General features: G+C 56.7%; 2 protein-coding genes across 4 annotated transcripts; both read right to left on the bottom strand.

Moving 5' to 3' along the window:
* Nucleotides 1–1,256: 1,256 nt before the first annotated feature.
* On the bottom strand, nt 1,257–10,038 carry RAB44 (RAB44, member RAS oncogene family). 3 transcript variants are annotated; one of them, XM_015884896.2, is made up of 15 exons: nt 8,630–10,038; nt 8,441–8,555; nt 8,153–8,324; nt 7,863–8,006; nt 7,540–7,630; nt 7,362–7,457; nt 6,948–7,126; nt 6,258–6,617; nt 5,776–6,104; nt 2,812–3,357; nt 2,369–2,450; nt 2,120–2,234; nt 1,815–1,916; nt 1,518–1,594; nt 1,257–1,372 (listed from the first exon to the last, which is right to left on the bottom strand). In XM_015884896.2, the coding sequence occupies exons 1-15, from the start codon at nt 8,807–8,809 to the stop codon at nt 1,285–1,287; spliced, it is 2,676 nt and encodes an 891-aa protein (XP_015740382.1). In that variant the 5' UTR covers nt 8,810–10,038; the 3' UTR covers nt 1,257–1,284. The 3 variants fall into 3 exon arrangements, with proteins under 3 accessions (XP_015740382.1, XP_015740381.1, XP_015740380.1); XM_015884895.2 differs by having other exon boundaries at nt 2,812–6,104; nt 6,258–6,343; nt 6,569–6,617; XM_015884894.2 differs by having other exon boundaries at nt 2,812–6,104; nt 8,630–8,825; nt 9,628–10,038.
* Nucleotides 10,039–10,116: 78 nt separating this feature from the next.
* Nucleotides 10,117–12,289, bottom strand: CDKN1A (cyclin dependent kinase inhibitor 1A). The gene is made up of 3 exons (XM_015884926.2): nt 12,168–12,289; nt 11,399–11,785; nt 10,117–11,075 (listed from the first exon to the last, which is right to left on the bottom strand). The coding sequence occupies exons 2-3, from the start codon at nt 11,778–11,780 to the stop codon at nt 11,026–11,028; spliced, it is 432 nt and encodes a 143-aa protein (XP_015740412.1). The 5' UTR covers nt 11,781–11,785; nt 12,168–12,289; the 3' UTR covers nt 10,117–11,025.
* Between the last annotated feature and the right edge of the window lie 1,623 nt (nt 12,290–13,912).

Here is a 13,912-nt window from a genome sequence, read left to right as displayed (position 1 = left end):
CAGCATCAGGCCTCCCCTCAGCCTCCTCCAGCCAAATAAACCCGGTGCCTCCATCTGTCCCACCCTCCAGACCCTTCCCCACCTTCACAACCCTCCTCTGGATGCTCTTTTATGCTTTATGGCCTTCTGACACTCCATCAACACACCCTCAAGACACCCCTGCGCCATTCCCAGCTATGACAGCCATGGGTTGGTTGTGATATCTGCTGCTCTCACGTCTCCATTTCAGCCCTATTCAAGCTCTCAGCCTCCACATCAACCTGCAACAACGAGCCCTGCAGCTCAATCAGACACTGCAATGACTCTGTTGGGATTTTCTGCCTTCCCAACCCCAGCAGGGAGGTCTCCAATCCAACTTTAGCACTGCCAGGGGACTGGAGGGAAATCCTTTACCACAAGCAAATGCTGGCACTCCAAACATCATTTGTCTCAATATATCAGGATCATTTCCACTTTGCCAGCCCTGAAGGTGCACAACCAAAGCAAAAGGGTGGTGGATACCTGATGAGCTGGGGCTGGACATCATCCTCTCACTGATAAAAGAAACCAACACCACCTCAGTGCTTTCCAACCTGCTTTACTGCCTTGCAACGCATCCGGGCATAGATTCAATCCTCTTCTATAGACATGATTTCCAAGAGAACAGAACAGACGTTTCTTTTTCTTTGCTGCTCTGCGAAGCCTTTTCTTTTGCAGGTCGGTTTCAGGCTCTGCTGTTCTTTGCTTGGAGCAGCATGGAAGGTTTTGCTGCATTTGCTGCCATCTAATGGGGGTATTCAGCTTCAACTCCTTACATTTTGAGAGCAAATAAAATCGCTTGTGGAGGGGTAGCGGGGTTGTACAGGACAGGCAGCATCTGCTGCATGTAACCAGCACGTTTAGGGAAGGGGAGAAGCAGGTTTGTTCCATTCTTCAAGCCAGCCCCATAACGCAGCCAGTAATAAAATCATCTCATAACAAAGCATGGCAGAAGGGGATTGCCATGGAGTGAATGTGTATTGCATTAAGTAAAAAGGGGCCTTCAAGGATTAGGGCTGAGGGAGGACAGGCAGTGGCAGAGGAGCAGCCATATAGGGGATGGAGGCTCTAAGATGCAAAGGAGAAGCAGGTGTATAAGAGAGCTGATGTTGCTTCTTCAGCTGCAGTCACTGCAATATCACACCCTCCCTGGTGCAGTTCATAGCCCTGATTTCTCCGAGCACAGCCACCCTGTGGTCTCTGCTTATCTCCAGCTGCTTTTCCGTCTGTCACTGCAGTTTCAGAGCACAGCAAGGACTCTCTCCATCACCAGCAGCATCCCTTTTTCTTCTGAGGTGGCTTTGGTACCTCCTCTGCCTTATTTCTCAATCGATCTTCAGAAACCTTGAGTGCCCTGGAAGGCAGGAAGGAAGCAAATGAGCCACACATTTCCCCCCCCCATATAGAAGCTCCGGTGGCAGTGACACACCAGCATTTCCCATAGGAAATACAGGAGGGAGCCCATTAAAACCTTGGCAAAACCCAAACACGCTCCTCACCTGACCAGGCTGACGATGGACTCGGTGACGTTGTGGCCAGAGGCAGCACTGCATTCATAAAACAAGAGCTGGTGCTCCTAGAAGACACAGAACCCACAGAGAAATGTGCTTCCCTTGCATTGCAATGGCTATTTACTGCTGTATGGAGCCAAGGAGCACCGTGGCCAAGCAGAAACAGAAGGACTTGGGAAACAAGTAAGCCAATAACTGATGGACTGCAGCCTGAGGGTGCAATGCTTGTTGTCTGGTGGAAGCTTTCAGAGCTAGAATGGGACCCCAGCAGGGCTGTGCACCCACCTGAGCCAGGCGCTCCCCCTCCTGTGTAGGGACCTGCCTCTCTGCAGCACAGTCTGTTTTGTTCCCCAGAAGCAGAACCGTGACTCCATCTTCTGCTCCTTCCTGGGCAATGAAAGAGAGGAGGGTGAGGAGTGCGAGCATCACCTCCTTGAATCACAGCTGGACACACCACCCAGATACATCCCTAAGGATGTGGGATGATAGCTGTGAGTTCCCCCCATTCCCCAGGGCTGCAGGGGACTATTTGAGACATAAAACGTTACCAACACTTCCTTTATAGGGCCAGGTTTCCCTGCATTGCCCACCTGGATGCAGCTGAGCCAGTAGTGCACATCAGCAAAGGAATATTGCGAGGTGATGTCGTACATCAGCACCACTCCATCCGCCTTGCGGAAGAACTGCTTGGTGATGCTGCGATACCTGCAGGCAGCACAAAGCATCACTGAGTGAGGGGGCTACCACCAACCAAGCAATCCCTTTAGCAAAGCAACAGCATCCATGTCTTCTAAGCAGCCCCAGGTTGCTCTCCCAAGGCACCCAGCACAGCACCTCACCTTTCCTGCCCAGCTGAGTCCCACAGGCGGAGAGCAAAGCGTTTGTTGTCCACCATGAGGTTCTTGACCTGATAATCCATCCCTGGCACACAGAAAGGGATATGTGGGTATTGTGGAGTTTCCCTCCTGTTATATGGATGGAGGAACCAGGTGGTGGAGCTGCTCCCAAGGAAACCCACAACCCGGGGATATTTTATAGCTTGGTGAGGTCTTGGATTGCACAATGAGTAAGACCAGGTTGATTCAGAGAGGAGAATAGAGCCAAAGGAAAAGCCACTGGTGCCCCAGAGAGGTTAAGGAGCATCCAGGTGTGTGTGGCTCTGTTAGGACCTGGGTGACAGGTTGGCATGAGCAGTGATATGCAAGTAATGACCTCCAGCAGCTCAAGGGATGGAGGGAAGGGAACTGTTATGGTCACTTATGTGGGTGCAGAGCTGACCTACCTACTGTGGCAGCGAGGTGTGGGTTGAAGGTGTCAGCATGCAGTCGGTACAGAAAGGATGTTTTGCCCACGTGGGAGTCCCCAACAAACAGCACGTTGTAGAGGTGGTCCGGCTCCAGGGAACCCTTTGGGGCAGCTCCTGCTCCATTCATAGTTGCAGCCTCTGGCTCTCCAGGGCTGGGCTCACCTCCCAGGCTCATTTTCTGCTCCATCTCTTGTTTCTTCCCCACATCGAGCTCTTCTTTCTGCTCTTCTAAGAGCTGCACCCTGCTACTGACCAGCGGGCTGTCCCCCAGGGCCACCCCTGAGACATCCTTTGTAGCATTTTCCCCCTGTTGGATCCCCATGTGCAGGGCTGACGTTGGCAGCACTTCTTGTTTCAGAGTCTCAGCAGGTCCAGCAGCTGCTTGTTCTGCTTCCATCACACCTGGTGGCTTCTGTGGCTGCTGGGGAGCAGCGTGAAGCCTCCCCTTATCTGCCTGTGCTGAGACCTGCTCCTGGAGCTGCCTCTGGGCTGCCTGTCCCGAACCACCTATCCGCTGCACATCTGGAATGAGAACACCCTCCTGCATCATCACATCCTGATTTAACGTGCTGATTTGTAACGGTACCTCGGAGATGGGAGAAGCAAGTGTGGCTGCATTGGCATCACGGCCCTGCTTTAGATCCAAATGCTGAACTTCAACTGAAATCCTTGCTTCTGCCTCTAGCTTCACTCCCTGCACCACATCCAGACCTCGAGCTCCATCCAGAGGCCTCCCCTCTGCATCAGGGCTCACTCTCTGGGTTTCAGCTCCAGCTCTCTCTCCATGGGATAACATGAGCTCCTCCAGCTGCACAAGGGACTCTGCTTCCTTCCCTTCCAGCTCACGATCACTATCCAGTACCAACCCAAAAGGAGCTGGACTCCCAGCAGGGATTTCTGCTGGGGAAAGCCCCTCACCGAGCACTGCAGCAGCTCCCTCCTCCAGCTCTGGATCTGCTCTATCAACTTCCTCTGCCAATTGCACATCTGGCCCCACGTTGTCTGCCTGCTCTGTACCCAGGTCACCAGCCACACTCATGGGCTGCAGCTCTGCCTCCAAGCTCTTATTAACCTCCCCCAGCTCTGCAAGCAGCTGCACATGGGCACCACCACTCAGGGCCTCCAGCAGCTCCAGGCTTCCAGCCTCCCCTTGGGGTGGCAGCTCTACAGCAGCCCCCTCTGCCTGCCCAACTCCTGCTCCCTGCAGGTCACACATGGGCAGCCCAGGCTCAGTCAGTTCTTGTCCCCCATCCTCAATATCCTCCCCAAGAGCAATGGCTGTGTCATCCAATCCATCCCTCAGGGCTTCTGTGCTGGGACTCCCATGCAGCAGGTTCTCTGCTGGAGAGTCCTCTGCCTCCTTCGTTTCCTCTGCCTGAGCACTGACCAGGACCATCTCATCCTTATTGCCCTCTTCCTCCATCACTTCCATTCCTCTCTCTTCTTTTAGGTGCTGTCCCTGATGCTCAACCTCTTGTGTGAGCTGCACACTTGTATGGCCTCCCCCTCCCAATGGGGCTTCTTGACTGGGACCCCACTGTAGCTGTGTGTCCACCAGAGAACCCCCTTCCCCTTCCATTTCTACTAACTCTGGTTTACCAATCTCAACCACCAGTTGCACCTCTGGCTCCAAGCTCTCTGCCTGCTCTGAGTGTGGCTGGTGATCTGGGTACAGGGGCTTCAGGCTCTCAATAATCTCCCCCAGCTCTGCAAGCAGCTGCACATGGGCACCACTACTCAGGGCCTCCAGCAGCTCCAGGCTTCCAGCCTCCCCTTGGGGTGGCAGCTCTACAGCAGCCCCCTCTGCCTGCCCAACTCCTGCTCCCTGCAGGTCACACATGGGCAGCCCAGGCTCAGTCAGTTCTTGTCCCCCATCCTCAATATCCTCCCCAAGAGCAATGGCTGCGTCATCCAATCCATCCCTCAGGGCTTCTGTGCTGGGACTTCCATGCAGCAGGTTCTCTGCTGGAGCGTCCTCTGCCTCCTTCATTTCCTCTACCTGAGCACTGGCCAGGACCATCTCATCCTTATCATTGCCCTCCTCCTCCATCATTTCCATCCCCTTTTCTTCTTTCAGGTGCTGTACATCTTGTCCCTCATGCTCAACCTCTTGTGTGAGCTGCACACTTGTATGGCCTCCCCCTCCCAATGGGACTTCTTGACTGGGACCCCACTGCAGCTGCGTGTCCACCTGAGAATCCTCTTCCCCCTCCATTTCTACTAACTCTGGTTTAACAACCTCACCCAACAGTTGCTCCTCTGGCTCCTCCTTTTCCTCTGCCTGAGCACTGACCGGTACCATCCCACCAGCTGGGCTCCTTGCACCAAGCACTGCAGCAGCCCCAGCTCCTCCCTCCAGCCCTGGCTCTGCTCTATCAGCCTCCAGCAGTTGCACATCTGGACCCATATTCTCCACCTGCTCTGCACCCAGGTCACCAGCCGCACTCATGGGCTGCAGCTCAGTCCCCTCAGTCTCTCCCCAGCAGTGCTCTACTGCACCACTACCCTCTCCATCCACTTTACTGGGGTTGGGAGCTTCTGTCACCCCCTGCACTGCTGCCATTTGCACCTCAACCCATTTTGGCACCTCTGGTTCCAGCTGTTCTCTTGGCATCCAGAGCACATTGGTGCTAAAGCTGCCCATTGGGAGCTCCACCTCCCGAGCTTTGAGGGCTGCCTCCAAATGTTCTCCTTGAAGCTGCACCTTTTCCCACTCCATCTTTCCCTGCACCCATCCTTCTCCCTCCACCCCCATCCCAGGCTGCTCACCCATCTCCGTGCTCTCTCCCAGTGCCTCTTGTGGGCTCTCAACCTCTTTAAACACCTGCTGCTCCCTTCCCTGCACAGACAACACCCTTTCCATCTGCTGCATGCTCTGCTTTGCTCTCTCCACTTTGTCTCCCTGGGCTGCCCCCTTCTCTTGAGCTCCTGCAGACGCACCAGCCTGTGTCCCGTCCCCAGCACGAAGCTCAGCTGCATCTCGTCCCTCTCTCAGGTCTTCTTCCAACGCCTTGTGACTGATGTGGGTCCCTCGTGGGGCCGAACCAGATGGTTCTGTTTGGGGCTCAGCATCATCGTGTGTGCAGCTCCCAGCAGCTCCCAGTGCTTGCAGCTTCTGCGTGCTCAGAGCCGCTATTGCATCGTTCATCTCTCTTAGCAAAGAGCCTTGGCCAGAAAAACGTTCCTCTTTCAGGAATTCAGGGAAGGGATCCTCTTCTACAGAGAGCAGCCGTGATGGGTTTGTGTCTGATGGGGGCTTTTCCCAAACCCTGAGAAGAGCAGAAAATGGGATGAGAGCAGCAATGGGGGGGGGACAGAGCCCAGCAATGGGGGGGGACGGAGCCCAGCAATGGGATGGAGCACTGAAAGGAAAGGATTTGGGCCAGGGGAAGGTGGAGGATGTGGGTGTAAGGACTCCTTACACATGGTGGGTGCTCCTGCGCTTGGGCTCGCTGCCCTGGGAACCCAACCCGACCTGCATCTCCAAGCAGGGCTGCTCTGGACTCATCTGTAGCAAAGAGAGGAAAAGAGGGGAACAAAACCAGCTTGGCAGAGTCTTGTATCCATTTGAAACGATTCTCAGCTTTCCTGCCTCAGTTTCCACATATTCCCACCCAAGATATGGGGGTAGCAGCCCTGTCTGCTGCTGCTCACCCCTTCCCAAGCACCCACACAGCACAATGCTGCTCTGTGTGACATCCCAACACCCCCACACTGTGCACACCTGCAGTACCTGCGGGGATGGCAGTGTCTCACCGAGCAGCTCTGCCTCCACTCCATCCCTGTAAGCACAGAGCATGGGGTCACAATGGAAACTGCATCCCTTCACCTCCTCCATCCCCTCTTTGGGGTCCTTTGCAGCCCTGGAAGCAGTGATGGGCCTTGCTCTGCTCAGGACTGAGCCAGCAGAGCTCACCCATGTCCTTGGCCCAACGCTGGGAGGGCCCTATCAGCACAGTGCTGATAATCCTGACATCTCTTCCCAATCATACCAAATCACACCACATCCCCACACCTTTCACACCATCCCAAAGCCAAGAGATGGCTGAAACCCATCCAGCTCATTCCCCATCAGCTGCAGCTCCCATAAGGCAGCCAGATGTGCAACTCACCGCGCTTCCTCAGCCCTTTGCTGAGCCATGGCAGCCCTCAGGCACTCATGTGTCTGCTGCAGCTGTGCATGGATGTGCTGCAGCTGCTCCTCCAATGCACGGTTGTTCTCCTCCAGCTGCTGGTTCTCAGCACTGGCAGCTCGTTGTGTGCTGCTCAGACTGCGGCACTGTGCTTCCAGCTGCAGGCACACAGCAGGGTCACCCCCTGCTTGAGGGCTGGGGATGGGTTTTCCCCAGGGCTTTGGGTGGGGAGACTCAGTTTAAGTGCTCCCAAGGATGGAAGGGATCACAGGGATGGAGGTAAAGCGAGAGATGGAGGTGCAATGTGATGAACTGCAGAGAGCATCCAGGTTTGGGCCAAAGCAGTGAATGCAACATAAAGAATTACACCACCAGTATTTGGGGTCAGCTCACCTCCTGCTGTGCTGCAACCAAGCGCTGCATGTCCTTATCTCTTGCATCCAGTGCTCGCTGCAGCACTGCACAGTGCAGGCGGCTCCGGGCCGTGCTCTGTGATGGCAATGGGAACATCAGCACCCAGTTGGGTTTGGGGTGCTGGGTAACTCAGGTTAGGGGTGGATGGATCCCCCACCTCCTGCTCCATTCGCTGCCGTTCCTCTTGGATCTGCTGCTCCAGGGCCTCACAGAGCTGCTGCACCTCCTGGTTGTGCTCAGCCACACGCCTGGTGGGGGGGAGGTGGGAGGTTGGGAGGGTCAAACTGTGCTATATAGATGTGGGTCTGGGGACCCTGCAGTGCCCACCAGACCCACAGACAGCCCGGAGGTTCATTCACCCAGCAGGGCCATGGGGTGCATGGCTGTAGATAGAGCCTAAACATGAACATAACATGAATCCTCTGTGCTGGGAGGGTGCATTTCTTCCTCCTTGGGTGCACCTCCCTGGCAGGGACTCACTTGTTGAGGGTCTCCTCCAAGGCCTCCTTCTTGCTCCGGACTTCTTGGATGCGGTGCCTCATCTTGGCCAGGAAAGCCTCCAAGTTACCCATCAGTTGGGGCTCATCCTTCCTCAGCTTGGCCCAGAGCTGCCAGATCTGCTGCCTGCCGGGAGAGAGGAGCAGGGCAGCAAGAAAGGATGGATCATACGGGGGTCCCTATGATAGGGGATGTGTGGTCCTGGGGGTAGCTGTGCCCACATGGGCACTAAGCTATGGGAAGCACCCAGGGGTGCTCAGCTGGCTGCTCACTCTTCCCATCTGTCATCCACTCCCAGCTGCTCCATGAAGGCTGCAAAGTGTTTCTTCTCCTCGCTGTCCATCTCCTCCCACGTTGGGCTGGCGAGGACCAAACAGCTCCTCCGTGATGCTGCTTTCCATCTGCGATGATCCCTACTGATTTTTTGGGAACACAGGAACTGCCCTGCAGAAATACAGCCCTCAGCACCCAGATCTCAATGCTTCCAACCCCATGTGCTCACAGCCATGGTGCCCATGAGCATCCCCATTGCAAAGCACTGGCTGCATGGAGTCACTTACGGAGCCCAGAGGTGAATTCCTCAATGCTCAGCTGCCCGGTGCCAGCAGCATCCATCCCATCAAAGAGCAGCTCCAGCTCCTCTGTGCTGCATGGAATAACCTCCCCCTGCAGTTTCTAACAACAAAACAGATCCATAGGACGGCTGGGTTGGAATGAACCCCACAATCTCCCCCAGCCCCATCCCTTACCTGCATATCTCCACGAGTGACGAAGCCCTGTGCATCCCCACGCTGCTCCTGGATGACATCCTGGACTCTCTGCATCACAGCTGCTGCCCAGGGTGGTTCTTCACCCGCATCCTTACGGAGCTGCCGTCTCCGGCTGGATCCCATCCGCCGCCCTTTGGAGCCCACACGCTGCTCAGCCATGGCTCACAGTGGGGATCTGCTGAGGGCAACCAGAAACCCATTAAACAGCCCAGAAGGGTGAAACCTGAGTGGGTTTGGCAATAGGAAAACAGGCACTTCTCTCTGCTTGGATGGCACAGTGCAGGGAGGTGGGGGGTGATGGAGGCTCCAGGAGCTCCTCAGCATCTCTGAACATCCCTCCTCCAGCTTTCACAGCCCTGAGTCACCTCCTGTGACCTCGGGGAGGTTTCTATTCACACCCCCACCTCGACCTCATGGCTCTGAAATGTGCCCAAATTGGGACTAGAAGTGAGAGAGGGGGAACCCCCCACATTGTCCCACCCTTCCTCTGGCAATGCCAAGCCCTAAAGTGAACTGGAAATAAGGAATGGGCCCCAAAATGGTCCCCATCCCCTTCGACTCCCATGCAGCACCACCCCACAGCATCAGTGGGGGGAGGGGACATCCTATGAGGTCAGCAGAGCCCCAAGGAAGGGGAGGGGGGGGTCAGGATGCGGGTTACCCCCATTCTATGGTCCCAGCCCCTCTAAGAGCCAAAGCAGCAGCATTTAGGGGGGTTATGGGAGAGGTTATGATGCAAGAAGTCCCCTCGGTGCCTCCCCCTGCCCCACAGAGCGAGCGGAGCCCATTGCGTGCCATGAAACAGAGGCACCAAACACGGAAAAAGCTGTAAAATAAACACCAAAGGCACTTCAACACTGGCTGCTGTCTGAGATGCTTCCTGCTGAGGGGCAGCCTGAGGGTCACCACTGATGGTTATAGGGCCAGGCATCAGCCCTGCATCCCTAACACCAAACCCCCCCTTGAGCAAACCTTACCTTCTCCACGTGCTCTCAGTTTTGGGGTGGTGCTGCCTGGTTACACTGTGGGGCTCCCCAGGGCTGGGGGGTCATCAGCCTCACACAGCCTGCATCGCTGCTGTGCACCTCCCGGCCCCACACCGTCATTCTCTCTCTTACTCAAGGCAGCCTTCCGCTTTGGGGTTGCACTCAACTGCCGGTACGTGCACACGTTTCCTGTTTGCAGCACCACAAAGGGCTCAGCAATGGATCCCAACCCACCCATAGACCCCAACCCACAGCAGGAGCCCCCATCCCTGTCCTGCTGGATCCATCCCACAGCTGGACATCCCAAACCCCCCCACAGATACATCACAGCTCCTTCCCCACCAGCATCAAACTGCACCTCTGTGGCTGCACCCTTAAAGCAACCCCCAACCCACACATAACATCCCCCCACCCCCCATAGCACACCCCACAGCAGTCATTCCCATTAACAGCCATTCCCATTAACAGCCACCCCTTCTCTTTCCACCAGACAAGTGTTTATTCAGTTACACTCGCAGACAAACAGGTTCTTTCCCCTTCCAAGAAGCCTTAAAACAGTGTTTTCATAAATAAACATTGAATGCTGGGCACTTGCCAGCATCTCTGACAGCAAAGTGCATCACGGTATGAGCTGGGAGCAGCACCCTCCTCCTCTACATGGGAACACCCCGTGCCAATCCCAATCCCAATACAGAGAGGGGGAAACCAGTGAAAGTGCTGAGATCCGACAGCACCCAGAGCAGGGCTGTGTCCTATAGGGCATCCCTGGGTCACAGAGACAACAGCAGGAGCCAGGTCAGGCTCTGGAGTAGGAAATAGTCCAGGAGAAAAGCTGGCACTTCTTGCAGGGGCAGCCCCTGCTGGCAGTGCCAAGCAGCAGCTCAACATCCAGCTTAATGTCAGCATTGCACGATGCACAGCCAGCCAACACCACGCCAAGAACCCAATGGGGCAGCACAGCCTGGAGCAGCCCAGTGCCTCCCGAGCTGTGCCGGCCTCAAGGGTACACACCTCCAAGTACATTTGTCACCACTGTGTGACCAACACATCACTGAGTCACACTGGGAGCAGCTCCATGCAGGGCTCACACCCAGTGATCCACAGCAGGGAGGGCCATGGGGCTGCTCCATGAGACAGCAGGATGCTGCTGGGCAACACCAGCACGGGGCAGGAGACACCCTCAGCCCCACCTGCTCCATTCCAGTCCTTAGTCCTTCCCGTGGGCTCCTCCTATACATTGCACACAGCATGGGCCACTCAGGACCCCAGAGCTACTCATAAATAGGGAACTATAGACTCGGTATCGCTTTGTACAGACAGTGCAGGGCAGGGAAAGAGCCACGACAGCCTCCAGGGCACGGCAGCATCAGCATCCATCCCCAGCAGCAGTCACAGCCTGGGCTTGTCATGGACGACTCTTCTCTTGGAGCTGTAGAAGTCTGCAGGGCAAGAAGAGAAGTTGGGATGTATCAGGAGCAGAAGGAGGGGGCAGCAACCCAACCCCAACCCCAACCCCAGCCCCAGCCAGGTGGGCTCATAGCTTCAAAGCCCCGCATTTATGGGGCTGTGCATCACTTGGTCCCATCACATCCCCACTGCTGAGCCACTTTTGGGCCATGGGAACTGAGGTTGGTGATCCATATGGGGGTATTTTTTACCTATGGGACACCCGAGGCTGGTTCTGCTGCCTCTCCCCTCCAAAGATGGTTCTGTGCTAAGGGTGGTCCCATGGCATGAGGGGCATCCCCCCTCCACCACTCACCTTTAACAGTGGTCTGCCCCCGCTTCAAGTGCTGTGCAGAACCGACCCTGGTTTGCTCCGAGCTCTGCTGGGCTGCCCCACAACGAGCCCCACCGACACCATCCTTACTGGGGACCCTGCGTGGTGCTGAGCTCCCGTTGCTGCCGGGCTCTACCCGGGGGGGCTGCTCGGCCATCAGGACCCTCTCCCACTTGAAGTGCCCATCCAGGGGCGTCTCCGTCTCGAAGTTGAAGTTCCAACGTCTCTGAGCTTCTTCCAGCTGTTGCCTCAGCAGCTCCTCGAAGTCGTTCCGGATCTGTTCGTGGTCCACGGGGCCGAAGAGGTTCCTGCACGCTTTGCTGCTGCACGGCATCGGGCCGGTCCTGCTCTGCGCCAGCGGCATTGCGGCTGTGGGGAGGGGGATATAGAGGGGGGGATATGAGTCCAGTGCATATAATGGGAGCCCCCAGGACCCCTGGGGTGTTAATGATCTCGGCTATAGGGCAGGCTGGCACAGGGGGTCATTGAACCCGGACAGAACTGCGTTAATAGATGAGGGACCGCTCTGCCCCCCCCCGGGATGGGTCACTTAAAAATAGCCGCTTCCTATCAGCGGGGTGAGCTCAGAGCAAGACAAGTCCCAGCATGTCCCGGTCCGACCCGGTCCGGCCCACAGGAGGAGCGGAGCTGTCAAAGCCCCCCCGACCCCGTCCCCAATCACCCCCCATTGGGGTTTCTCTCCCTTCCCTTCTTTTCCCCCCCCCAGTACCGACACCAGCACCGCACTCACCCCACACTCCCCGTCGCTCTCTGCGGTTCCCAGCCCCGCACTCCGCCCTTTATATCGGGGCAGGGAGGGTGGGAGGGGCCTCACGGCGTCGCTCGGGATTTCCCCCCCCCGCCCCACCGCAGAGCAGCTGTTATCGGGGGGGGGGTTCAGTGCCCCCCCCCATAGGGCTGCACGGACCCCCATATGGAAAGCGGGTCGTCGCCTACTGTGCGATGCGGGACCCCCCCCCCCCCCATACAACGCGAAGGATGCGGGAGGGTCTTCAATACGGCTTTGCCAATTGAAGAGTAAAAAGGGCCCCTCCTGGGTCACCACGGGATGCTGCAATGATGGGGAGTGACGGGGGTTGGGGTGGGGGTCCTATGGGACCACCCCTGGGTGCTTTGCCCCCGAGGTGGGCTCTGCTCTACCAGCGGACCCCCCAGCAATGCAGCTGGGCTGGGGAGCTCCGGTTGGCCTGAGGTCAGCAAGCAGCAGGAACAAGCCCGTGCATGTCCTGCATGCAGCAAAGCTGCGGGTTGCATGCAGGGACGTGTGGCCCCGCTGCAAAATGACCCCCCCCAAAACACAGCAGGGGAGGTCTGAGCGCTGTGCAGCTCCCCGTCAGGGTTACAGCACAGTGCCAGGGCTCAGCTGGGTGGGCTGCAGGGGGCATAGGGGGAAGGAATTGGGTTTGGGCAGCAAACAGTGCTTGGGGTGCAAGGAGATGGCAGCACAAAGGCAGGCGGTGCACTAAGCTGGGTGAGCCTGCAGCTGGTGGGCTGCAGCTGAGCCCTGCAGTGTGCAAAGCCCCCCGTGCAAAGCCCCCCAATGCATCCGTTCCCAGGCTGAACCAGCATTTCCCAGCAGATAAAGGATATGTTTGGACATGTCCGGCTGCAGGCAGTGCGTCACACAGCAGTGTTGTCCAGCATCAGTTCCTCCTGCAGCTCTGGGCCAGGCCAAGGTGGTCGCTTTGGGGTTGGATCCTTCTGGATGTGGGGTGAGAATGAGGCTGTCAGAGCTGGCAGCTTCTTGAAGCTGATGGAGGAGTGTGATCTGCAATGATGACTGATGGAGGAAGAGCAGGAGCGATGCTGCAGTGAGGCAAGAATGAAGCAAAGCGATGTGAGATGAATGCAATCGGTTTGGCTGCATCCCAGGGGGAGCCAGCACGTGGAAGGGCAACCTCTGTGGTGTGCATGGGGATAGGATGGGATGGAGATGGAATGGAGTTGGGGATGGGATGGGGTTGGGATGGAGGTGGAATGGGGATGGGGATGGGATGGGGTTGGGAATGAAGTTAGAATGAGATGGGGATGGGATAAAGTTGGGATGGGATAGGGTTGAGGTGGGGTTGGGATGAGATGGGGTTGGGATGGGGATGAGATGGAATGGGGTTAGGGATGGAATGGTGTTGGGGATGAAGTTGGGATGAGATGGGGATGAGATGGGGTTGGGAATGAAGTTGGGATGGTGATGGGAGGGTGTTGGTATGGGCTTGGGATGGAGATGAGATGGGATGGGGATAGGATCAAGTTGGGATGATGATGGGGTTGAGGATGGGATGGGGTTAAGGTGGGGATGGGATGAGGTTGAGATGGGGATGGGATAAAGTTGGGATGGGGTTGGGATGGGATGGGGTTGAGATGGGGATGGGGTTGGGATGAGGTTGAGATGGGGTTGGGATGGGTTTGAGATGGGGTTGGGGTTGGGATGGGGTTGGGATGAGGTTGGGATGAGGTTGAGATGGGGTTGGGGATAAA

This window comes from Coturnix japonica, chromosome 26, assembly GCF_001577835.2.
Source record: "Coturnix japonica isolate 7356 chromosome 26, Coturnix japonica 2.1, whole genome shotgun sequence".
In the NCBI taxonomy this organism is placed as follows: Eukaryota; Metazoa; Chordata; class Aves; order Galliformes; family Phasianidae; genus Coturnix; species Coturnix japonica.
Note: the sequence above shows the minus strand (reverse complement) of the source record. Positions and strands in the feature narration are given on the sequence as shown.

Bases quoted from the DNA above. Each gene is read 5' to 3' on its own strand.
- RAB44 (XM_015884894.2), bottom strand. From the start codon at position 8,809: ATGGCTGAGCAGCGTGTGGGCTCCAAAGGGCGGCGGATGGGATCCAGC. The intron at 1,917-2,119 runs GTGGGCAATGCA...TTCATTGCCCAG, and splicing joins ACTGGCTCAGCTGCATCCAG to GAAGGAGCAGAAGATGGAGT. The intron at 1,373-1,517 runs GTGAGGAGCGTG...CCTGCCTTCCAG, and splicing joins TCCATCGTCAGCCTGGTCAG to GGCACTCAAGGTTTCTGAAG.
- CDKN1A (XM_015884926.2), bottom strand. From the start codon at position 11,780: ATGCCGCTGGCGCAGAGCAGGACCGGCCCGATGCCGTGCAGCAGCAAA. The intron at 11,076-11,398 runs GTGAGTGGTGGA...CTTGCCCTGCAG, and splicing joins GGGGCAGACCACTGTTAAAG to ACTTCTACAGCTCCAAGAGA.